Here is a 25,747-nt window from a genome sequence, read left to right as displayed (position 1 = left end):
TATAATTAATTACAAAATAATCTTATGCTGCGTACAGACTTACGCAACGAAACATGAAAGTATTTTCGTAGTCTGGACATAATGCGCACACTATAAGCATTGCGCGAAGTGATCCGTGATTTGTTTGTTTTTAGAATGAACACATTGGGGCGCATAGTGGGCTGAGTGCGACATAGAGTGACGTAGATTGTGTTGAGATACGCACGAACAAGAACTGAACCAGGTGTTCGTGGGTACATGTTCGGTTCGTGCACACGCTGCGTCAACACTGATGAAATGCACCTTTCAACAGTCTGTACGCAGCATTAGACAAAAGTTTGCTGTTGAAGCTTATTTATCATAGAGTTTCTCTCAAAGCTACGAGCCAGTCAGCATTCGGAATATTTTCGCTAGAAACTGCTAAAATATTTTATAATGGGCGGGTGACAAAACCTTTTGAATTTTACTATTAACCCTTAAGTGAGAGCCTCTTTAAATATTTGTCGAGACACCTCGCTATTACACTATTCAAAGAATCCAAGGGATCGGATTTTGTTGGGGAACATTGTTGTTGAGTAACAGCCCACATGTCGGTTCCTAAGTAAACTAAGTATAATTTGTGCTTCTAGATAGACAGTGACACCTGTCAAAATATCGAAAAAAGGAGCGGCGGTCTATTTACCTCTATTTTGTGGAGGGTAGAGGTAAGAAGCAGTGGGAGGCTCCTTTGCACAGAATGCCGGCTAGATAATGGGTACCACAACGGTGCCTATTTCTGCCGTGAAGCAATAATGTGTAACTGTGTTTTGGTCAGAAGGGAGCTAGAAGCCGTAGCTAGTGAAATTACTGGGTAAACGAGACTTAACATCTTTTGTCACAAGGAGATGAGCGCAATTGTAGTGCCACTCAGAATTTTTGGATTTTTCAAGGATCCTGAGCGGCAGTGTATTGTTATGGGCAGGGCGTATCAATTACCACCAGCTGAACGTCCTCCTCGTCTCGTCCCTAATTGTCATTAAAAAATATAATATTTCGGTTTGAAGGGGGCAGTGACTAGAGTAATAATTGATCTAATGAGACTACGCCCCGATTTCACCATTAAAATAGAAGCCGATTAGAATACTTCGAACCAAGCTTACGCCTGTAAGCGAGTTTCCAGATTCAATGCGGATTTCACCAACACAAAATAAACGCAGTTGTAGCCTGAACGAGTTTAAATACCCCGCCGAATTTTAGATGTTCAACATATTCGATTGCGTTTAAGAGCTGTCACTGTCGTTATCGTAATAGAACCATTGACATTTTATAATTTTAATTTTGTTCATACTTATTGATGACAGTTTTGACAGGTATTTTATACATTCTATTGTTATGTCAACACGCTCAAAAGGGATTGGTGAAACCGCTTTGTGTTTAATATAGATCAAGACTGGCATTTCAACTCGTTTACCTTAAACTGAGTTTTATTAAACTCAGCTTCCGATTTCACCAATGACACTTTCATTGGTGAAATCGGGCTTAGGTAACATCTGATGTCTCAAGTAGCGTATGCGATGCCACTAATAATTTTGAGTTCAATCAAGAACCCTGATTTGCACTGCATTGTAATGGTCAGGACTTATCACTCGTTATCAGAAGACCGTCTCAGGTCTCGTCGAGTTTTCGCATATAAATATAAAAATCACAATCTAGTCCCAGTCCATTAGAATTAGTATTTGTAGGGTGCATATTGTAAAGCATTTAACTCTTCTTTAACTTCAGTTGCGTCAGTAAGCCGAGTCGTAATTTTAATTTAATTAATACTGTAAAATGTATCTAGAGCAGTTGTAAACTTTTACGGTTTCTCATAATAATATATTAAATATTCTCCTACTGTGTCTGTGAGAACGATAAAGTTAATGCTCTGTACATCAGTTAATTAAGTAATGTGTTCCAAACAAACAGCTCCGTAATCCCTTTTCATGTCCCTACTTATAAAACATTATATCGTGGCATTCCTACAACATTCGAACAATAATTGTCAGATTTAATCACAGGATTTAATGAACTTGCCTCGAATTAGACCCTTTTTTAACTAAGTCTTGTGCAATTAACCAGACCCAAGAGCCAAATTAACCCGACACTATACCGAAAATATGACAGACGTCAGCCTGTACGAGATTAGTATGGCCCTAAAACGTACATATACCTTGGACAAATAATCCAGTTGGGCAGGTCAAATAAAATTCAGTGAAAGAGGTCACTCGTCGAATCCAATTCGGATGATAAAATGTTCTCGTCCCAAATATCACAGTAGCTGAAGAAGAAGGTTTTTAGCCAGTGTATGTTGCCAGTGATGACATATGGAACGCAGACGTGGTCGCGAACCATGAAGGAAGCTCATGGTCGTTCAGAGGGTAATAGAGAGGGCTGTGCTGGGATTTTCCCTGCGAGATCGAATCAGAAATGATGAGATACGTAGGAGAACGAAAGTAACCGACGTAGCCCAGGTGGTTGCGAAGCTGAAGTGGCAGTGGGCAGAGCACATAGCTCGACGTACAGATGGCCGGTGGGGCAGTAAAGTCCTCGAATGGTGACCACGTACCAGAAGACGTAGTTTGGTAGGCCCCCCACAAGATGGACGGTACACCAATGTTGGTAGGATAGGACGGTAGGAATGGACGGCACGCAGTACTGATCGTCATGGCGATTTTTGGGGGAAGCCTAGTATACCAATCATCTAACTATATAGCGCTACTATATTTTCGTAAAAGTTAGTGATGTTGGAGATTGATGAAGACACCAGAGATATTGATGACCCATTTAGCCCAGGGGTTAAGTTAGGTTTGTATGAGGAATATTTATGTTTGTTTCCGGGGTATGGATGTTTAAGTATGTATTTATGTATGTTTAAGGATATATTATATCGTTGTCTTGCACCCATAGTACAAGCTTTATGCAAAGTTTGGGGCAAGATAATTTGTCTAAAAGTGTGTCAGTATTTATATCGACAGTAAATTATATAGAGGGTAAGCAACTATAAATAAATAAATTCTATATTTGGGTAAACCATTGCCGATAATTCTACCTTTTTTATACTCGTGTAAGGCATGGATTATTTGACGTTTGAGTATTCTTTGTTATGTCACTTTAGGTACGTAAATTGTAATTAAAATGATTTGTAAAACGATGAAAATGTAAATGATTATTTAAAAGAGTGGCAATGAGTTTCTTGCCACTTTTCCTCGTTAAAGGTCAACCTTTTTCGAAGTGGTGGTAAATATAGAAAGAAAAGCAATCTTTTGACATTTATAAGGGTCATTTCTTTGACCTACGTGAAAAAAGTTAGTTGGTTTGTAGTTTAAAAAAATATTGGAAGTACCTACGAAGTTAGCGACTGAAAAATATAAATAGCTTTGAATATTAACGGCGAAGGTCTCGAGGAAAATAGAATGAGGATAAATATTTTATGCCATTCCAAGCCAACCGCAATCTCGGGAGCAAAGAGAATGTAAATACTATGTAATAAGAGGCGGGACTGCCTAAGTAAAAATTGAAATTTAGTTTAGTATGAAACGTGCAGTGATTTGACATAAGTTTGAAATAGTAATTACAAAATGGCGACGAAGTATAATCCGGCTAAGTTTGAAAGCGAACAATTGCTTATTCAGCAATCGTAGTGGATTTCAGCTATCTCCGCTTTTTTACAAGATTATAGCCCTCATCTGTCAATCTGTCAATGACTGCACATTTCATACTATCGAGTGAATCGCTTTTTTCTTAGAGAATTTTGCTAGGCTGCTCGGGACTATCGTTATTTAGTTTTTTACTGCAGACGTGTTAGTTCCGAGTAGTTGTTAGGCGACTACAAAAACACTCTATCGAGTCGGGTGCGTTTTAATACTTATGTTTTTACCCCAGAACTCCGTCTTTTAGGAATCCAAAAATTCAAATGAATATTCTCTAAATTGCATTTTTAATTATAACCGTACAGTAATAAATCACCTCATTCAAAATGTTAGATGCTTATCTGCTTTTAAATAGATACTTTGAAATAGTTTTTCGGTGTTTCTTGCATAAAGTTTTTGTATTATAACCTCAGATCATTTATACATCTAGATTGACTATGATAGCTGTGAAAACGTCGAAAAAAATTGAGTTTAAAACTATCTCTATTTTGAGCAATTCACGCACACATACAAAGAGTGTCATACAAATCGCGAGTGTAAGCTTGTCACGCACACTAAACTAATATTCTTATCCTTTTTTATCGGTTGTCTAACAGCAGGAGACTCTATCTAGACGTTTAAATTATGTTTGTTTGTAACTAGCTGCTGTAGTTTAATGGTACTATTTCAGATATCATACATTCAATATGTTGTGTTTAATACAATGACGTTCTATACATAAGAACGTTATTGGTATAATACATAAGTAGTTTATCTACGTAGGTTAAAACATCAATAAAGCACATATTAGCACAAATGTTACATAATACTTAATTGACCTTAATGCTAATTTTTGCTTACTTTTCTATGTTTTTTTTATATAAGAGGGGGCAAACGGGCAAGAGGGTCACGGGATGGGGAGAGGTGAGCCAACCGCCCATGGACATCCGCAACATCAGGTGTTAAGAGATGTATTGCCGGCCTTTAAGGTGGGAGTATGCTCTTTTCTTGAAGGTCCCTAAGTCGTATCGCTTCGGGAAAACCGCAGCCGGTAATTGATTCCACAAAGTGGCTGTGCGAGGCCAGAAATATCATGCAAAACGCGCGCTTGTGGTATGCCAGACGTCAACGTGATGTGGGTGGTACTTTGCACGTAATGTCCGGTGGTGGAATTCGGCCGCTGGAATCAACCCGAACAGCTCCTCTGAGCACTGCCCGTGATAAATGCGGTAAAAGATGCAGAGAAAACCCACATCTCTACGCAACGCCAAAGAATCAAGCCGATCGGAGACGACTTGATCGTCAATGATTCGAGCTGCTCTTTATATTATGGGGTCAAATGGAAGAAGCTCCTGGGGAGCATCCGCCCAGTGGTGAGAACAATACTCCATGTGAGGCCGAATTTGCGCCTTATATAGTTGCAGGCAGGTGACGTAATTATTTTTGCTGAAACATCCAAACAACTACAGGCTATGCTGTGTACACTAGATCAAGAAAGTCAAAAAGTAGGCCTACAAATGAATATAACTAAAACAAAAATAAAGACTTATAGCCTCAAAATACCTATCAAGATAAATAACAACTTTATGGAATATGTAACTAGCTATATCGATCTAGGAAAACAAATATCGATTTTAAAAACAAACAACGAAGAAGAGGTAGAAAGAAGAATAAATATTACATGGAAAAAGTTTTGGTCATTTAAAGAAATTCTAAAAGGAAAATTTAGTATGAACATAAAGAGAACTGTAATGGATACCTGCCTCCTGCCGAGTTTACTATATGGGTGTCAAACATGGACATACACAAATAAAGTGAAACAGAGGTTACTTTCTACGCAGAGAGCAATGGAAAGAATCATTCTCAAAATAAACAAAAAACAAAAAATTAAAAATGAGTCTATACGACAAAAACAAAAGTTACAGATGCACTGACACGAGCCCTGAAGCTTAAGTGGCAATGGGCAGGACATACTTCACGATATACTGATAATGGATGGACAATCCTAACCACAAGATGATTCCATCTTAGGCAAACGAAGAGTTGGCAGACCAAATAAACGGTGGACTGATGACTTAATAAGTATAGCAGGAAAAGACTGGATGCATAAAAGCAAATATCGAACACTATGGAAAAACTTTACTCTAACGAGATCCACAACTCAAATAAATAGAAGTATAAGCAACTAATCTTACTAACACCAAAATATTAGAATTATATCTTACCTACTAATACTACTACTACTGCCACACCCGATCAAAGGCTTTCGCTATGTCCAAAGTCACCGCCTACGCCCCGCCCTTCGACTCAGCCGCTTGCTTTAGGGAGAAGGAGAGCCGAAAAAGACGGGTAAGGATCGGCGCCAGTTCCGGAGCACATGTCTGCAGCACTATCGGGGGAATGCCATCGGGCCCCCTCGATTTGTGAATGTCCAAGGTTAGAAGCGCCTTAAGCACGGCGCTATGCCGGATTTTTACCTCCGGCATGTACGACTCGCACCGCGGAATATGTGGTGGTGGTGCACCTTGGTCATCTAGAGTCGAGTTGGACGCGAAGAGGGAGCCCAGGAGATCAGCTTTCTCTTTCGCTTCATGGGCCAGCGATTCACCGTCCTTGTGCAACGGCGGAATGGCTGGCTGGCTAAAGTTTCCTTGGAGAGCCTTGGCAAGCGACTGGAACGAACGAGTTCCCAAGGGAAGGCGTGCTAGTCTCTCACCAATTCTACCAATGTGCTTCGACTTCACGTCAGCAATAACTCTTTTGAGGGACCTGGAGGCATGATTGTAGGGTTTTTTAAGTTCGCTGGAATTCACTTCCTTAGATACCACCGCATTAACCCAACCCTGATAGCACTCCTGCTTTCGGCGAGAGGCCATTTTGCAGGAGCGGTGAAACCATGGTTAGACCTTTTTATTTATGGACCATGGACCGGTTTTTTTTTAATGTTTTACGAAATGCTGTAAGAGAACCCAAGGGCTACAGATAAATTCATTACCTAATGTTGGTATTCTGCAAGGCTTTCATGGCACATTACAGGCACATCTTTTACGCTTTTTCCTCTGGGTATTGAAATGAAATGAAATTTTATTTGCAAGAAACATTGTACTTAAGATAAGGTATCAATATTTTCCTCTCTAGGCTATCTATTAGTAGATTCACAACCAGAATGCCGCGATTTTTTTATTTATTTATGATACCTTACAGCTAACAAAATGAAAAGAATAAATTAAAAGTAATACAGGATAAATATGCCAATTAAAGGAATAATAATAACATTTAGGTACAATATGTACGCTTATGAAAGTCAAATTTGATGCCATCGGTTGAAGAGACTACCAGGAGGCCTAGTACTGAGAAGAACCGGCAAGAATTTAGTTTTATCCTCTCTTTACAGTTTCATATCCATACATTTTCATCATCTATATATTTTCCTGGATTGTATAATACATTTTCTTCATTAAAATTTTCCTAGTATGAAGCTTAAATTTATATTACGGAAATTCATTTACATCATGTGGGAGTTTATTATATATTTGTATATATTTGCCCATGAATGAGTACCCAGTATAATGATGTTTAAATTTGGACAAGTAAGTCAGCAGATACTTTTTTTATGGAAGATGACAACAGAACAGCGTACGTGTAGCTTGATGTTAAGTGATCACCGCCGCCCACATTTTCCTTCAGCACCAGAGAAATCACAAGAGCGTTGCCGCCCTTTTAGAAAAAAGTTCGCGCTTTTCTGAAGGTACCTATGTCATATCGTCCTGGAAATATCGTGCAAGAGAACTGCTTCTATATTTTAAAACTAAGACCATACATCCAGCTAAATAGCTGGAGACGTATTATTATTATAATTATTTGGAGAGGAAGGCTATTTGTCTAATCCTGATGAATCCTAGTAAAACCGCGTCCAGAATTGAACTATTGCGTTCGCAACCGATACTTATAGCACGCTATCAAGGCCTGTCGCCTGTACGAACCGCAGTATCTTCTTGACGCGAGTATTACAAACATCATCTGGGAGCAGGGTGTAGTCACCATGGATGGTGTTACGCTTATGCATTAGTGGGCCGCAATCGCAGAGGAGATAAAGAGGCAAATCTGCAAGTTCTTTCGGTTTTGAATCCGACTACACGGTTTAGGCGACTGTGTCCAGTTAGGATGTTGAATACGTATCTTCAATACTTCTGCTATTGGAGATAACCCTAATAGGTTCGACCAATCACGCCCAGCAGCGCTGGTTAACGGGCATGAAGGATTGACCAACACTCGCTGCCTTGGTCACATTAAAGTTACTTTAGCATTAGACTTCCGCGGGTCGAGATCGTCGGTCCATCTTGTGGGGGGCCTACCAACACTGCGTCTTACGTGGTCGTTATTCGAGGGTAATACTGCTCCAATGACCATCAGTCCGTCGAGCTATTTGCTCTGCCCGCTACTACTTCAATTTCGCAACCAACTTGTTAATATACTTCACAATAATATTATTTATTATTATTATTATGATTTGGGGATTAAAATGCACTTTAATCCTAGGATCTATTGTGCCCCCTGCTTGCGCTGGAGCGCCTACCCTCAACTCAAAAGTTAAGGAAAAGAATCGAGGCTCCTAGCAAGGAAACATGTTACTGTGAGATTTAAATTATATAATTACAAAAATAATAAACATGTAAATTATTCAATCTGTCAATAGTAAAAAGTTTGTGTAAACATGTCTTGACACAAAAAGTTTACCGCAACACATCAGTATTCATACCAGAAACTTTCCCGGCCTCAAGCTGTCGAATATATTTTCATTTAGGCTTGCCAAAAAAGAGCCAACCTAAAGGTATTCTGTTTTAAAATTTATTACAGCAATTTAACCTTTAATTTTAGTTTCGATTATTTACATGTATGTTTAATAAGAGTTTAAATAAGAGGTATTAAAAGACGAATGTAGGTTTATCACATGATAATACAAGAATTTATCAATCCAAACGAGTGTTGTAATGAAATTCAGTACTAATTTACAACACTCGTTCGGATGATGTAATGTTTCAGAATCTTTTATAGAGTATTCATATTATGGGTACAGATAAAGTATATAACGTGGCTAATTATATTGTTTAATAATATTAATTCAAATATGTTATTATTGTCGCCGTTTAATTTTTTTCACACAGTATTTCAGTTTAATTCAAACTCCTTTATTGAAATAACCTTATTTAAAACTCCTTTGAAGCCTAGACCTAGCTCTTTATAATTAATTGTAATTCTTAACCGATTACAAAAAAGGAGGAGGTTCTCAATTCGTCGGTATGTTTTTTTATGTTTGTTACCTCATAAGTTTCGACTGGGTGAACCGATTCTGATAATTCTTTTTTTATTTGAAAGCTAGTGCTTCTTAATTTGGTCCACATCATATGTAATTACACCGACTCCAAAAATTACAATAATCGTAGCTAAAATTAGATTAATTAATTAGATTGTATAAAAGACGCATATATTTTTATACTTTTAAGTGCATATTATATCTATTGTTTTGGAATAGTGTATTTGAAGTCGGTTGTTTTTTTTGTTAAAATATTTTTTTTATAATTCATAAAAAAACACTATCTGTCAGTGTCCTTGTAATGGAGTTTAGCGGGTAAATTGAAGATATTACGATTTCTTGATACACGAGAACTGATGCCGAAAAAATATGAAATATGTAAGCTCCATGCTGAATAAATAACTTAAAAAAAATAACTCTACCGCGAGTGAGAAAGAGCCACCTATGACTGAGGACGTGAATTCACTTCGTTCGTGAATAATTCGGAATCCAGAACATTCTGTAATGTTTGGCAAAGGAAACAAATAATTAAAAAGTTATTAAGGCTGAATACAAGCTGGCTGTTTATAAGCCCTGAATCTGATACTTATATTGTTAAACGACCAATTCTTCTCACTTTTTTGGTCACATTTTCATTTGTCAAGATTTTGCAGCTTTAATAATAAGAATACATAAATAAATTTATTATGTTTAAATAATATTATGTATAAATAATTTAATTGTGTTTAAATTATGAGTGTGTATTCGAGGACTTTACTGCCCCAACGGCTATCTGTTCATCGAGCTATGTGCCCTACTGCCACTTCAGTTTCGAAACCATTTGGGCTATGTCAATGACATTGGCCTTCCTACGAACGACTTCTTCTTTGTCGTTTGGAATTCTTCATTTCTAAAGGTTTTTATTACGTTGGTCAGTACATCCTTCCACTCCTTTCGGTGCGCGGCTTTCCTTATTGCGGTCGTAAGTGGTAGGCCAGTGAGTGTCTTGATCTGGTCCGACCAGCGGCTAGGTGATCATCCACGTGGTCTTTTGCCCTCAACTCTCTCCACACTCTACGAGCGACAGTTTCGTCTTATTCAACCCGCAGAAAATAAAACGCTCAGCACACCTAAAAGAGTTGAAAACTCCAATAAGGATTATTTAAGTTTGGTTCACCTGTTTGATGATGCCTTATTCTACTTTTTCCTGCAGTGCGGACGGCGCGGTGATGTCGCCATGGAGATTGCTGCTCTGGTGCTGTGCGCGTTGGTGGTGAGTGCCGCACCCAACGTGACCCAGCGACGCGTCGATCCCAAAGAACCATTGCCGGAAGAAGAAGACGAGTTCGTACTTGACTACTATGATGAGGAGAGGATCAATATTTCAGGTGAGTACCACACTACAAAGGGAAAGATGGAAGGTAATGTTTCATCATACAAAATGACTCGACGAGGCAATCTCGTGCAAGTCCATAAATAAGACATCGTCCACGCATAGCTCTTCGTTTGCGTAGCTTTTATTTCTTCTTCAGTAAGAGCACTAATAATAACGTTATTTCGTTATTACGTCTAAATAATTTGTCTTCCATTTGACCGGATACAACAAAGAGCGGCTAGAATTATCAACGATCAAATCATCTCCGATCGCTAAATTCCTTAACATTGCTTAGAGATTTGGTATCTCTCTGCACCTTTTACAGCATTTTTCATTAGCATGATTAATACCAGCAGCCGAATTCCACCATCGTCAAAATTCAAAAATTCACCCGCATCATGCTGATGTGTGGTATTCGACAATCGCGCGTTTTGCAAAATCATACCTCGCACATCCACTTTGTGGAATCAATTACTGGCTGTAGCTTTCCTGAACCGATGCGATTTAGGCGCCTTCAAGAATAGGGCAAAAAAAGACGGTAACGCATATGCGTTGAGAGATCTTGGCTCCTCGATTTCCCGTTTGCCCAATATATTATTTAAAAATCCATGCCACCAACTGAAATCAATAAAAATCCAACCGCACCACAACCACATCTAAAATAGCCGTTTTTGTCTAGCTGCAGTACTGTTCACGGTCACCTTAACAGTCCAAAAAGCTGCAGTCCCGCATCAAACGTCTAAGCTGGAAGCGCTATAGGGGTTGGTAAGGATCTTGTACTCCTTGCTAGTGTTACAAGAATACATAAGCAAATAATGGGAGCATAACCTTCTGGTAATCGATAAGTATTTTTTCTCTCCCTTTAATTCGATTAAAGTTTCTAGACAGTTACAGCATATTCCACGGTATGTTTGTCCAACGAGTAACTATTAACCGGAATACTTTAAATTTTCATGTTTTTATTTTTTGGATTTAGAAGTAAAATCCTGATAGGGAAATATGAAGTGTAGGTTCACCCATATAAAGTAAATGTTTCTCATAAGATGCCTGACATAAATAAGGAATAGATTAACATGATGTACATTTTAGGGATACAAAAAAGGATATTGGGTAAATTTCATCACGAAATATTTATGAGTTCCCGAGGGACGGTGATACCAATTTAATGCAGTCGTAGTCGCGGGTAGAAGAAGATCGCAGGAATTAACTAGTTCTCCAATAAGAGGCTATATCGCCTCTTGTACACTTTCATAACAATACTAGCTCTCAAGCTGGAAGTTTTGTGGTTTGACCCCACTCCACTAAGCATGTCAAGTACATGTTTCATCGGAACCTTGAAACCTAGAAACTTTGCAAAATTTCATTGACTTGTTAGCTTTCTGGAACTATATTTGTTACAATCGACAGTCAAAATATTAAGTACAACGCTGCGGCAGTGATAGGAAATTGTGAAATATTTATGTTCGTTTATGATGGAAAAACTACCTTTAATAATTCCTCCGAAATGTTTTTTCAAGAATCTTACCTTAAAGTAATGTTACTACTTATATTATTATCTTGATCCCATCTATATGCCTCCTCCATTTTCTTCCAAAATTTCCCTACTTTTGCTTTTACCTGCCAGCCAGTTTTTACCTGCCAGTATGAGAAGATAATCTCAAATCACATCTCCAACTCAATTTGGGTCTACCACGGTATCTGTTACCCGAGGAACCACTCCATCTTGTGGCTTTTAAAGTCCATCTTTGGTCTGGGAACTGTCCAGGTCCATCATACGTCCTGCCCTTTGCCATTTCATATTTACTTATTGCTAAAGACATTCTCTAATACTATAAATAATTTTGGTAAAAAAGGGTCTCCTTGTCTAACGCCTCTTTCTATTTTTATTTCTTCTCCTCTTGTTTCGAGACGTATTCTACGCGTACGTTGTAAGTAAATATTTTTGATTACTTGTATATAGGCTATATTGCATGATGTCAAAGCCTCTCATATAGAGCCATGAGCAATACTATCAAATGCTTTGAACTATTCTACAAAACCCATATGAGTGGTTGATTAAGTTAGAGAGAATTTATTTAATCATCCATCCCTACACAATCCCAACGCGCCAAGCCCAGTACCTGATAATCCGATATGAGCCGGCGTTTCTTGTATGTGGATAAATGGAAGCTGGCACTTAGAAGCCTGCGACTGGTTGTGAGAACATTAGTATTCCATGAGACCATTTGTGTATACTGCACGCTATCACTTGCAGGTGAAGGCATGTAGTAAAGTACTGTAGTGCCAATTTGCCTTCTATCCCTATAAAACTGAACATTTCTGTGCGACTTGGATGTGAGAGTCATGGGAATGTTGCTAATTTGAGAGGTGAAGTAAAAAAGAAAGAAAGATTTTTATTTGCAACATACACAATATTAACAATTTGTATAGAAGAAATAAAACCAAATAAAATAAAGTAATATATACAAGTATACATCACGGACGAGTAAAAAAAGAAATTTCGTTATGCTAGTATGTGTGCGATTACGGGGGATACTAGTTACACAATTTTTTCTCCCATAAAATATAATCATATATGGCCACAAATACTTAAATAGTATCGTTTTTACATTTTACACAACGCACGACGGCATTTTTAAAATATTTTATTGAGACGCAAACTGATCTATCACAGACGATGACAATTCTCATTATGGCCGCCCATCGGCCTGTAGTAGTGTAAGTGTATGCGTGGGGCTATGTATTTACACGTTAATCGGCTTGTTTTGGTGCTACACTATTATATAAGGTGACACGGAGTCCTAATTTTTTTACTAGTCCGTGGTATACATACATAAAGTGTTTTGTCACAAGTTGGTCACACTTTAGCATGATGCTTTATTACAAAGCAGCGGTGATCTTTCAGTGGAACCAACAAATGACGTCACACACGGATGCTATAAGTAGCGCACAACTTTTTACATGTCTTACATAGTAAAGTTCGCAAAAAATGAAACAATTTTGAGTGTGTTTAATTACTTACATCATAAGGAAAAACAGAAAATTAGGTATTTGATAAACATGATATTAAATTTCATTCATTAACGAACAATGCCTCTTTATTGTGTTCAAAAATATATTTTTTAACTTTATTTTGTACGTACAAACCTTTTTCTTCTTTTACATTGCACGCATCTAATTAAAATTGCGTTCATTAAAGATTTATTAAGAACAGTTAATACTAAAATGCCAATCAATACATGATTATGCAAAGGTAATGTTATACGCGCAGAGGACAAAGATTATTGGAAGCATGTTTGTCCGACTGGCTCATTTCCAAAGCTTAGATTGTATAACTTTATTGAAATCGAAGCTTTGTCTGAGCAAGATATACGGCTTCAGTAACTTTCCAAGGATTTGCGGTTTCAATTAAGATTGTTTGGAATACGTTTATATGCATATGTTAACACGTGTTTAGGTTATTATTTCCTTTGTTAGCTACACGAGCAATAACACTACCTACTATCTATATCTACTAATAGGGACTACTTCGTGGAATGCAGTTTAGTCCAACTTGAGAGATTGGATAGTTTTTATTTAGATTTGGGACCCATAGTTATTTTTATTTTCTCTATTTGTTTTGTATGGACATATTTTCTATGAGAGAATTTATTGACGCACGGTTTGATAGTTCTGCTGTGAATCAATATTACAACAAAAGGGAGCATATTTAACGAAATAATTCTTGATGCTATGAAATATTATTGACAAATTCATAAAAATAGTAAGTATTTTATTTATTGTGTACAGAACAAAGTCTGTCGGGTCAGCAGCTAGTATGGTTATACAAATAAACGAAGAGATAATGCTGTAAGAGAATTGTTACTACTTCGTTTTTTTTATTTGGTATTAAAAATCTTTAACTACAACGTAACAATTTAAAATTTTTGATAAAGTGTTCTATATTTTATTGTATCACAAATTTGATCAACAATATTTTTTATATTATTTGTAGAATCTACTTCTAATATATATACATACATAAACTCTATCCTGTTGCTTTATATTTTTAGGGTGTCACATATTATCTCCACTTTTACTATATGTTTCATTTGATATCGCTAATAAATGAAATTTGACGGGCTATTTATTATTCTAAATATATTTTTGTCTCTCTATATATATAAGAGTTTTCCACCTATATATTGGCTCATCATGATATCTCTGGAACCTTACGGCGTAGAGACTTGAAATTTAGTAGAAATGTTCCTTTCGCCATGTAGAGGCCAGTAGATTTTACGAAATTCCACCCGCGATTTTTTTTTATTATGAACAGAACAACGATATCAAAAAGAATTCTAAAGTAGAAAATAAATGTCTTACGCCCGTACCCATATTCAGTCTATCTCTTACTTGAGATAGCAATCGTATCTATCGTTCACTTCTCTGTCCCAATAAACCTATCGACGGTAAATCACCTTATCCTTACACGCTGTCTGTCAATGGGATGACGTATAGCTTACCAGCGACAGAAGTTTGTATGGAAATTGCAATTCACGCGTCCCAATATAAGGCTATAAGAATGAGTTATCGGGTATATTGGGATAGCTTCAGATTATTGACAGCTAATTACTGACAGTAGAAGGTATTAATTTATCTCTTTCTGTAGATAGTATATTGGGAACGGCTGTTATATGACTTTTAACGTCAGTCGGATCAGCCAGTTTTTCATTTTCAATTTAAATTTATTTTCTATTTTTTAGTTGAATTTTATATAAAGCGTGCTCTTTAGTTTTTTTTAACTATTATTTATTTTTAATGTTTTAGTTAAATTTTCTATAAAAGCGTATTTTTAAAACTATTAAGTTATATATATTATATTAAGAACTTTAACATCAATTCCTGCCTTATCGACTATAGATGAAAATTATATAAATTAACAAAAATCATATTTTGCAAATTGAAAAATTGAATAATTTTATCAAATTTGTGTAATGTCATCGGTCCTCGATAAATCTACAAAGTTTGAACGAAATGTAGCCGTTTAAAGTGGGTGAAAATCGCGCCCAAAGAAGTCGGTTACAAACATACAAACAAACATACAGGTGAAGCTAATATAAAGCGTATAAAAAAAGACAAGATCCTCCCTTTCAAAAAATAGTCGATATATATTGCAGTTCCAATACATATACTTGATAGATTCATGAAATGTATTGTAGGTACACAATTTAGTTTCCCGCGAGCTGGTCTAAAAACAAAAATACAACGTAAAATTTCAAACCCCACTTAAAACAAGATAATTTTTAAATGAAAAGTTCGCAAGAATATAATAAATATTATGACTGTTCATTGTCAGTACATTTATGAAAATTTAATATTCGTTCACAAAAATCGTCACTTTTTTTCTCCTAATGGTGATTTTCATTATTATAACACTAGAAATAAGGGATTGCTTGTAACTAATTCTAGTAGGCTTTATAAGATACATAATAGCTTTAAGGGCAAATGTATACACTTTTATAATAAAGTCTCAGCCACTGTTTAGGCATTATCTATAAATAAATTTAAATGTTCTATTAAAAAAAGGCTTTGTCATAAATCCTTCTACTCCGAAGCTGAATATCTAAGTGATCCGACAGACTGGGACTAGATTATGATTATTTTATAGGAATAGCAATGAGAGTACAATATTGTATATATTATTAAAGAGAGCGCATAAAAGAATGCTGGGATAGTTTCTCGTTTCCTCCCTCTCAGAGCGCCTTTTGTTAACGTTACTACTACTGCTTCGGTAACATGTCATTACTGTCTTTGATGTCAATTCTAAAGGAATCAATTTTGAGAAAATAAATGCCTTTATGCCTTTTTATCGAATTTTAAGCAATAATTTACAATATGTTTGGCAATAGCAAATTGGAGCGCGGGAAATAGGGCCGTATATCTTATCTGGTAGCGGTCGCAGTGCTTCCTCGCGTTACTAAAACACATTTGTCGACTGGATTTGATTGCTGTGACCCTTCCAGCTGATTAATTGCAGGCAGTGTGTACATGCTGCATTGTATTCTGCATTTACATATTAGGGTACGTTCCTTTTTTATCATTACCATCCAGCGGTTAATTTTATTATTATATCTACACACCTCATATTTTGGATCAACAGTTTATTTTTTATCACAATAAGGGACGAGATGAGTAGGACGTTCAGTTGGTGGTAATTCATACGGCCTGCCTATTACATCGCAGTGTCGATCAAGATTCTTGAACAACCATAAAATTCTGAGCACCACCACTATTGCGCTCGTCACCTTATAAGATGTTAAGTCTCACTCTTCAGACCGAAACACAATAATTCTTACACATTACTGCTTCACGGCAGAAAAAGGCGCCATTGTTGTATCCATTATGTAGCCGGCATCCTGTGAAATAAGCCTCCCACTGGTAAATGCCCTTAGTAGCCTCTTACGACACTCATGGGCCTGAGACTTCCCCATTCTTTTTAAGTCCCAGGGAAGCACAGGGCATAAGTAATATAACAAGTAATATGCATAACTGCAATATTTGTATGTTTAGGTTAAATATTGCATGCTGAAACAGAAGAGCTTGCTCCAGAAAAAAGAGAAATAATCTTCAAATATTTGCTAGTAAAACCAGGTACCTTACAATATCAGCGTTTCATTGCTCAACGTTCTCATCAAAAAATTAAGAATATAATAATTTTAATTAATTATTTATTTCATTTCATACAGTTCCATAATCAGTAGAGGTCCTTGATTCGTGTATTTTGTTTCAAGTAAGTTGTAGTTGAAGTAAAACTTTGTAAAAATAATACTAGAAGAAAAAATAAAGGACACTGGGATCACATATCATCACCAAGTATTTTTTATTTTATTAATTTCAATGTAAAATAACACGAAGCGTATGTTATAAAATTTGAAAGATGCCATTGAGTGTCAAGATGCCACGCACACAAGCATCTAATAGTTGCCGTAATAAAGAGCTATTGTTCCTAGATAGTGCGGTATCTAGTTGAAGCGCAGCGGAGATCCTACTAGCTGATACCTGCGACTTCGTCCGCGTACACACATGACTGAGCACGTAGTGCTTATAAAAACTTTATATCAAATGAAGATTAGAAGCCTAAACTCCGTCCTTAGTGTCAGATTTTAACGTTACACGAGAGCGTCAGATTTAATGATTAGCCACATTTACTCCAAACTCAATCGAAGATGGTGCTACTTGTGCTTTTAGAGTACCTCAACGTCGCGAACGAACTTGCCGGAGCAAGCCTCTTTTTGTAATACCTCGCAGTCGGACAAACTACGCAGAAAACGCATTCATAAGATGTGCTTGCAGGTTGTACAATGATAAGTTATTACACATAGATTTATTTAGTGAATCCCTAAGCAGTTTGAAAGACTCTAATTTGGAGTATCTTTCTGAAAAATAGTAATCTAAGTTATTTTAAATAGATATGTTGGTTTTCAAAAATGATGTTTATATTAAGTACGTATTTGTTTTATATGAATTAATTAATGATGTAGTTTTACAAATGTAAGAAACGGTAGGTCTATAGACCTACCGTAGCTTACTAATGTAGGTATTTTGCTCTTCAAAGTTATGTTAATATTGTTTGCTTTAAATAAAATAATTAATTAAGTAGTTATTAAAATTTAAGTAGTGTGTAACTGCTCAAAATTTATATCTATAAATAAGTATTTGTGTTATATAAAATAATTAGATAATGATGTAGTTTTTAAAAATGTAGGAAACTTTAGGTCCATAATGTATAGGTATGTTACTCTTCAAAACTTATGTTAATATTGTTTGCTTTATATAAAACTATAAAGTAGACTAAAAAAAAATAAGAAACTCTAGGTTAATAATTTAGATAGTATGTAACTCTTCAAACTTATGTCTATAATTAAGAATTTGTGTTATATTAAATAATTAATTATGTAGTTTTTAAAAATCTAGGAAACTGTAGGTTTAAATTTTACTAAGTGTTTCTCAGCTAATATAGTTTTAAATGACTGTTTGTTTCTGAATAAAATAAATAAATAAAAATAAATATTAGCAGATACATCATGCGGTTTTTAAAATAGATCGAGAAACACTCAACTTAGACGATGTGAATAACATTTTGACTTTACTTGTTCTTTTTTTAGTGTACAAAATGAAGCGCTTTATATTATAAAGATTCGCTTCTTTCGGGCGTCCCTAGACGGCCCTATTATCTTTTTAGATTAGGGTCAAGTGTCTGAGGAATAAAACTAAGACTTAATTTAAAACCTTTCCAGTAGTTTTTCCGTGATGCATGCACAAATGAAAACCTCTATCATTTTATTAATATAGATAATATTTTCTATTTCGAAACATAACAAACAAGCCAAACATACAAATATACCTAAGCCTTTCCGTTTTCTATAGCAATAAATAAATGTCCCAATGTTTTGAGTTTTCTTTAGTGTTAGTTCTGCCAATATTTGTCTTTAAACAATTCGACACGTGTTTCGCCTCTACACGAGGCATTCTCAGGAGATGTTGACTCGGCAGACTTCCGCAAAGTAACGCCTACTTCATAAAATTTTCATGAGGAAATATTGCGATGTGTAACTTTGCCTGTGATCGTATTTTTTCTGTATCTAAATGAAACTGGATATTGATGTAATAGAACATGTTATTACCTTCTGATTGAAATATAAAACATATTAATATGATGATCTTTAACCAAGATACAGTAAATTTAGTGCGGGAGGTAGTCTATCACAAAAAAAAGATAAACCCAGTTTAAAAAAAAAACTACAACAGATAGACCCTCATTTAAACGGTTTTTGTCGATAATTTTGCGTTTATTTTCATAAATTTCCGGGTAGTCACATCTCTCTGTAAGACATTGTATATAAGAAAAATTTACCATTATCGATCATATAACAGTTCATTATAATACTAGCTGACCCGACAGACGTTGTTCTGTACATAATAAATAAAATACTGTTGTTCGCGATGAACAAAAGAAAGATTGATATCATCTTAAAGATGTATATTTCGTCTGTCTTAACAGGATTACAATTATAGTCTCTTATGTAGTTCAGGTGTCGTGTAAGTAGTTGAAGTAGAATAGAGTGAATAAATGAAGGTTGTATTTGACAGTCAGATGAAGGATGAAGTAAGATTGACAGAGTAGATAAACGAAGTACCTAATGTTTCAGTTATTTGATGGGTTTAGGTGTATGAAAGTCGATATATATAATAATAAAATTAAATGTAATCCAGTCGACGATAGGAAATCTGGCGTTGACAACTGTATTTTATGAATTTGTCAATAATGTTTCATAACATCAAGAATTATTTCCTAAAATACGCTCCCTGTTGATATAATGAAATGGTTTCACAGCAGAACTGTCAAACCGTGCGTCAATAAATTCTCTCATAGAAGATATGTCCATACAAAATAATTATTGTTATAAAAATAGATAGGTCCCAAATCGAAATAAATACTATCCTATCTCTCAAGTTGGACTACTGCACTCCATGAAGTAATTAATCCCCATTAAAACCCGTTTATTAGTTTAGCAGTTCACTGGAAACAAACATCAGAACACTGGAATTATAAATATTAAGACGTACATAATAATATTTATAAATCCAGTAAATAATAATTTATTAATAGTTCCGTGACTTATAATACCTTAGAAAGCTGAGCATAAATGTGAAATGACAAAATCTATTTTATGTTGTCACGACAGAAATTTTAATTAGATTTTGATATCGTTTCAGAAGTAATTGGTGTTAAATATGATTTACGTGTTTCATTTTTCATTTGCAACTCTTTGATATTTAATATTTTCTCATTTCCAATTAGCAAAGTGCGTGGTTGAAGCGAGTGTATGTCATTTGCATTAATGAACACAGTTTTCATGCTCGGTTGTAATATTTTCATTTTAATTTTATAATTGCATCCATGCATGCTTAAATAATATTAAATTGACCAATAAAATTTATTTTGTATTGTAGCTTGTAATTGGGACTGGCTAATCTTAGCTCCACAAATCTATGTGTTGTTTCTGGAAGAACAAAAATAGTGGTAGACTAGATAAGGAATACACAGGTTAGGAAGAAACAAAGAGATAATTTTTGATCTATAACGAATTATGGTACCAGTTAAACCACATTGAAATTAATCTGTATTATAAATATTTTTCATGCACTTTGTAATAGGTTTTAAGTTTTCTACGTGTATTTTTTTTCTCACGGGATTAAAGTGCTTTTTTCTCTCTTTAAATATTTATTAATTTATTTCTTTTAAACGAAAATGGTGATACAATTTATGTTAAAGAACCCAACTGTCATCCCAAACATAATATAAATTATTACATCTTTTGCACATAATATCAATCATTCTCCAAAGTTATCTAATATCAGTAATTTAGTTTAAAACAAAGTCCTCCACCACGTCTGTCTGCCTTTCTGTTCGTGATATACTCAAAAACTACTGCACCGATTTTTATTATGTTTTCACCAATAGATGGCGAGGTTTTCGAGGAAGGTTTAAGTATAGAATTTGTTAAGTTTTTGTTTTATACATTTCTGTATACAACGATATTTGTTGGAGGTGTCGGAAAAAATATGCCGTTTGGGAGCTTTCACCGAAAACGCTGTCTAAACCCTGTGAGATATAACAAAATAATGTACCTATGGCGCATCTTATATAGGTCTACAGAAAAGTCCTCTTTTACACATCATAATTGTTTGATGCGATATGTTAGCTATATATTATTTAATCATAAATTATGCAATGTTCAGTTGGGTGGATAACAATTGTGAGTAATATTTCAATTTAATTAGCAGTCTGATTGGCGGCGAGGGAACGAGTTAAATTATATAATTATCATATCACAGATTTGAAAATGAACAAAAACATTTAATAATTTGCATCTTAACAAAAGACAATTTGACCGAGCACAATGAAGTAAAAACTATTTTGAAGACAAAACTCTGTAGTAGACATACGACTTGGTTTCATCGGTTATTTATAAATATGTATTGACTAGTCATTTCTTAAATATATATTTTGAATATAGACATCACTTCACACTATACTAGAGATTCATGGTGCCGTAAAACTCGACACTGTGTAAAAATTAACAAAAAATTCTTTCAGAAAGGTACTGTGGATTAAATGCATACGTATTTATTTCCATTTTATAACGGCAATCAATCTTACCGGGTAAGATGATTGCAAAACTGAAGTAGCAATGGGGAGGGCACATATCTCTACGGACAGATGGGCGTAGGGGCAGAAAAGTGCTAGAATGGCGACCTCGTACCGGAAGACACAGAATTGGTAGGTCCCCCAAATGACGAACCAATGACGTGGTCAAGATCGCCGGAATACCTTGGTTGCGTAGAACTCATCGTCGTGAAGATTTTGAATTAGGTGTTTGTCCAGCAGTGGACGTCTTCTACGTTCAGGCTGAAATGATGATAAAGCACCGGATCGGAAATATGCAATACAACTAAAATTAACATTTGATAGCAAAATTGTTTAGCTTAACATTCAGAGATTATCGTTTCAAACCAATTTCACGCTTATCTGCGCTAATAGCTCCACATAATATAACAATACACAAATATAGTTATAAAAGCTCCAGTTTCTCAAAAATCTCTCAAGAAAACAGACAATATCGTGGGCAGACCGACCTACTTCGTTCATTATAATTAGCACCTACATGAAACTTCTTAGCAAATCTACTTACTTACAAAAAATATAATCAACTAGTAAAAATACAAACCAAAGTGAATTAAATTTTACAAGATAGGCTACAGCTGCAAACCTAAATAGAATCTTTTGATACAATACTAAAAAGTTGTATAACAAATAAAACGGAAAAGTTTGTGAACTTCTCCCAACAATGCCGGTATTAGAGATTTCGCTCTCAACTTTCTGTGTCCAGTGAATGCCATGTTCAACTCTGCATTCACAATCTACAAGCACTTTATTTTTTACTAGGTTTTACCCGCGACTTTTCAAATAATACACATACAAACTGCTTTTTCCGCTGCTGGCAGTGCTCTTCTATGATACAGTGCATATCCCTTGTCATTATGGACTTAATGAACTTAAATCTCCTATTTCATCTCCAAGTAGTATGTCATAGTTTCAAAACTGCTCGAACAAATGCTTATAAATTATTTCTTATCAAGTGCCTAAATACAAAGTTTCATGGTTTTATCTTTCATAGTGGCGAATTTCCATACAAACTACCATCTTATTATTTTTTTGCAATAAAAGGTAGCCTATGTCCTTTATCAAGCTCTAGTCTATCTCTGTTCTGCTCGGTGGTTTAGGCGTGAAAGCCTAACAAACAAACTTACATTCACATTTATAATAGTAGTAGTAGTAGGGATGATAAACGGCTATTATTTGTTTGAAAGTTTAAGTGATTGATATTAGTGTTATATATATTATAACCCTAATATAAATCATATATTATACGGATGTAGTTTTTAATAATATAAAACGTTAACAATTTGTTATTTTTAAAGTGAACTCTTGAACGTTAACTTCTGGGATAAATTAAATTAATTAAGCAAAATTTATGAACGATGCTGGAGTCAAACCGGCGACCTCTCGGCGTCCCGTCTTTAGTAATAACAAATTGTTTAGATATGAAAGAGCGACATCTCAAGTCAATTTCCCGATATGCAATTATTGTGGTTGTGCAGCTTATCAACTGTAAAGTAGATCCTGTAGATAAAGGATCGCCAACCTGAGAGATGAACAAGACATACCAAGATTAACGAACCATACGTTACTCGAACGGTTGGCTCAGTTGGAAGAGCACTCGGATGGAACCCGAGAAGTCGCGGGTTCGTGTCTTTTTGGTTACAAATTTAATTTAATACAAAACGTATATACTCGAAAATATTTAACAATTTTACATTAACTCTAGAATCATCATCTTTTTTATACTGCTTACAAATAAGCTTATACGCTTTGATAACAATTTCACTTAAAATAACAACTTCCTTGTCTCTCGGAAATTGAGGGTATACTTGTAAAGAAGGCTATATGAATAAATAATATGTTTCACGAGAATCCGGCTCAAAGTAAACATGTGGTAACAATTATAAGTTTATATATTTTGGTTTCAAATCGCGTCGTCAGCAAAAGTCGATATATTTGGCCACATTTTCACAAGCATTTCTTTGGGAAGTTAATTAAGACGTATTTTCTAATATACATCTTTGAGGTATGGTAAGCATTGTGAATAAAATAGTTATTTAACAAGAAACCAATACAAACTACGAGTGCTATCGGTTACTAGTAATCATTAATGTCTTATTCAACTCTCAGGTTGTGGCTCCAACTATAGGATCTGCTTTCAATTGATAACCTGCTCAACCCCAATAATTGAATATTAGGAAAGTGACTTGAGATGTCGCTTTTAGTAATAATGAAAAATAATAAAGTAAAAGCTACAGAGTGCAGTTGTATTGAAAATGGTGCAGTACTGAATTGTATTGAGGTTAGTGTGTCCTCGTTTCACAAGGCTGACCGGCTCGGCTAAAGCGTTCTTGTTAACAATCCGCGATCAGTTAAATGCATTTCAATTCAAGTTGCGTTCAAAGATCATTTTGTATTTGTGATACAAAACTGAAAGGAGGATTAGTGGAGGAGTTATCTTTTTTTGAGTAAATATCGCAGCATCTTCGTTCCTTCAAGCTTAACCATATTATAAATAATTTATTCAAACAAAACATGGTATTATCCGCCGCGATGGCAAGCGTCCTGGTGGAATGACTCTGGTGGCTTGGGGACGGGCAATTTTGCGGGTGTGTAACGCAACTTGCGTCAACTTTCTGGCTTCTTCTCATCCCAAAGTTACTTCAGTTGCTGCTGGGGCTGCTGCTTAGAATGCCATGTGTGTTCCAGTGAATTTAAGATTGGTTTAGACTCTCAATTCCGTCGGTATAATATAATTCTCCTGCTCATGTTTATGTTAGTGAACTCCTCCTAACGGCTGGACCGATTTTTCAAATTTAAGACGTGTGTACAGGACAACGTCTGTCGGGTCCACTAGTTTAGTCCATATTCTAAAAATGTGGTAATGGCCAACTAATGTACGCAGCTGATTCATATTTGGTTCAGAAATAGGGAGAATAAATATTTCACAAGTTGAAGGATTCTTGGGACGAATGCCGGCGGGCGTAATAGCTGTAATGGTGAAGCATTGTTTTTTATGTATTGTCGGGCTTAAGAGCGCCGTAGCTAGTGAACTTACTGGGCGTAGTAACACGCAGTGGCGCTGCATTTTACTGCACAAACTCGTACATCAAGTCATGCTTTTCTCATCACTTTTTCTCAGACAAAAAGAGTTTTAATAGCAGAGGACTTTTTCTTTCTTATAGCATATTTCTAATACCCTTGAGTATGTACCCTTTTAATTTGAATTCATTCAATTCAAGAAGAAAAAATAGAATGTACGTGCCGTTTAATAGGTTAGCTAGGGTAAAGGGCTCCTTCGTAAGTCTTGGTATTCAATTTCACACTAAAATACCAGACAGTATTCTAGGAAAACCTGAGCACAAATTCAAGAAATATGTTAAAGCTACTTGGACAAAGAAGGCTATAGGATAGTAGATCTCCTAAACTAAAGCATATATCCTCTTTATTATCATATAGATGATAATAATGCATGGTTCTTGTCTGGTTCTGCCCACTTAAATTTGTATATTATATTAAGCAGGCCAAGCACTTTTGTTAATATTATTTATTATAACTCTTTTATCAGTTCTTCTCTCCATGTCAATGCCCCTTTACAAACTGATGTAGATTCATGCCGTTTATTTTACCTATTAGTGTCGATGCAATATGTTATATTATTGTCACTCCCTATGGTAAGAAATCATATTTCTACTCTCTTTAACATGTAGTACCATAACAAAACGGTTAGTAAATGAATTGAGCGCTACCTGCTGTAAATAGGTCACCGAATAAGGAGGCTCCGCGTCAGAAGTATTCACACCTGTAAGGCCTTCTACACATGAGAGACTTACAAGTTTATTTTATTGTGGTGACTATTTTTTTCTAAACTCTAAAGTAAATTTTGGCAAAAACATCTGACTACAGCAAATATCACCTTCGAGGCAACAAATGGTATAGTATAGGTATGGTATGCTAAACCTCATAATGACAAAAACTGTCTTGACTCTTGTCAACCGCAGTCCCCCTGAAAACGTAATCTGAAAAGATCTCGAAACGACGGGTTAACAAAAAATAATAATTTCAATGTAACTTTTACGCAAAATCTAATGTAAAAACATAGTTACAATTACACGCATTTTAATCCTTTAAAAAGTGTTCTATTTCAATTTTATAAAATAAAATCTCTATTTTTTTACTACACATGATATTTATACACACACACATATATATATATATATATATATATATATATATATATATGTGTG

General features: G+C 35.4%; 1 protein-coding gene across 1 annotated transcript in view; it reads left to right on the top strand.

Annotated features, from left to right (window-relative positions):
• Positions 1-25,747, top strand: part of LOC126976699 (uncharacterized) — a 78,683-nt gene that overhangs the window by 31,010 nt on the left and 21,926 nt on the right. Inside the window, exon 2 of the mRNA XM_050825209.1 lies at positions 10,133-10,307. Within this exon, the coding sequence (XP_050681166.1) occupies positions 10,157-10,307 (151 nt within the window). The 5' untranslated portion in view covers positions 10,133-10,156. The remainder of the gene's footprint in view (positions 1-10,132; positions 10,308-25,747) is intronic.

Source organism: Leptidea sinapis, chromosome 42 (assembly GCF_905404315.1).
Source record: "Leptidea sinapis chromosome 42, ilLepSina1.1, whole genome shotgun sequence".
In the NCBI taxonomy this organism is placed as follows: domain Eukaryota; kingdom Metazoa; phylum Arthropoda; class Insecta; order Lepidoptera; family Pieridae; genus Leptidea; species Leptidea sinapis.
Note: the sequence above shows the minus strand (reverse complement) of the source record. Positions and strands in the feature narration are given on the sequence as shown.